Source organism: Octopus bimaculoides, chromosome 14, assembly GCF_001194135.2.
Source record: "Octopus bimaculoides isolate UCB-OBI-ISO-001 chromosome 14, ASM119413v2, whole genome shotgun sequence".
NCBI lineage: Eukaryota > Metazoa > Mollusca > Cephalopoda > Octopoda > Octopodidae > Octopus > Octopus bimaculoides.
The window spans coordinates 60,061,080-60,062,554 of record NC_068994.1 but is presented as its reverse complement, the minus strand read 5'-3'; the positions used below and the strand labels follow the sequence as shown (position 1 = coordinate 60,062,554).

Below are 1,475 nucleotides of genomic sequence, written 5' to 3'. Positions count from 1 at the left end.
TCTCTCTCTCTCTCTCTCTCTCTCTCTCATCAGTTAACATTCATTTTCCATACTGGTATGGTTGGACAGTTTGACAGGATCTGGCAAGCCATAGGACTGTGTTGAGCACCACTGTTAGATTTGGCATGGTTTCTGTGTCTGGTTGCCCTACATATATATGTGTCATTATTGAATTGAACTCTCATTGCTTCTTTTCTTTATTAGTCTTAGCTTTGTGTTCTAAGGAAGAAATAATTATTTAGTGGAAATGTAATATTTTGTTTGTCTTTAAATCAGTTTTTTTTTTGGACACATGTGCAGCTGCATATTTCAGTGCAATTAGATTTCATTGGTAGACACATTTTAAACCCCAGAATTCTAATGTAAATAATCATAATTTAAAAAAATATAATTTATTAATTCTAACTATTACACTATAAGGTTTCACCTCACTTTCTATGACCTCAGATGTTTGTAAATCAACACACTACATTCCAATAATCTGAAAAGTGTTTATTGTGTTTGTTGTTTCATTATTTTTATTGGCAATTCTGTTGGTTTGAATGCTATATTCTTTAATTGGATTGTACGGATGTTCTAAAAAGAGGACATGGCAAATTGGATGTAGTTCCCATTCTATAGAACCTGCATAGAACCTCCTCTTACACTAAGTTTTTAGCTCCTCCTTACATCAAGAGCTTCCTTCCGACTCACCATTTTTGACGCAGCAACACTGCTTGTGTCTCCCTCTAGTTGACAACTGGCATTGACATTATTTTTATGCATCTAAAAGCTGTGAAAGAATTTAGTGGGCTTCAAGGATTCTGCAGTGTTTTGACAATGCCAGCCATGAATGAAATTGGTAGGTTTCTTGATTAATAACCTTTTTTCTGTGATTTCTTTCTATTGTATTTACATTTCATGTCTCCATTGCTGACTCAAACACTTCTTCTTGGTTACAAAACTTAGTGTGAGTAAATGCAGTTGTTGGATATTAGAAAGACTCCCAGATATAGAAAGCTAAAACGGTTTACATGTTAGTCTGAAGTAGAAAGTCATTCTGACCATGACAGCCCATTCAAATTATGTCAGTAACGAAACCAGACATAAAATAATAATGATGATGATGATGGGGAGTATTGTTATAAATTTTATTATTTTGTTGCATAACTCGGAGGATAGAATATTGTTTCCATTAAAGCTTATTCTCTTTAAAAAAAAAAAAAAAAGGAGAGAAAAGGTAAAAGGACTCCAATCTGATGCAGGTTAACCGTGAAATGTTGTCATCGAATGTGTACAGTTTAACAAAATATAAAATGAATTGGTGGTTATTAATATGTGTAAAGGATTAAAAGCTCATCATAATACCCTTTAATCTTGAGTAAAATTAGATTAAAATGTGTGTTTTAGTTCCTATTAATGTGCACAATGCCAATTGTCACCTGAAACTTAATTGCTTGGCAAAGATACAAATTGTTTTGTATTGTTTTATTAAT

General features: G+C 32.7%; 1 protein-coding gene across 18 annotated transcripts in view; it reads left to right on the top strand.

Annotated features, from left to right (window-relative positions):
* The window catches only part of LOC106880490 (protein hu-li tai shao), a 138,472-nt gene that overhangs the window by 47,346 nt on the left and 89,651 nt on the right, over positions 1-1,475 (top strand). For 4 of the 18 annotated variants that reach the window (XM_014930450.2, XM_014930446.2, XM_014930444.2 and 1 more), the window contains exon 1: positions 734-841. The exons of 3 other annotated variants lie outside the window; for them this stretch is intronic. In XM_014930450.2, the coding sequence (XP_014785936.2) occupies positions 760-841 (82 nt within the window). In that variant the 5' untranslated portion in view covers positions 734-759. Of the gene's footprint in view, positions 1-727; positions 842-1,475 lie in introns of those variants that run through there. 11 more of the 18 variants (XM_014930453.1, XM_014930449.1, XM_014930454.2 and 8 more) reach the window with 5 other exon arrangements.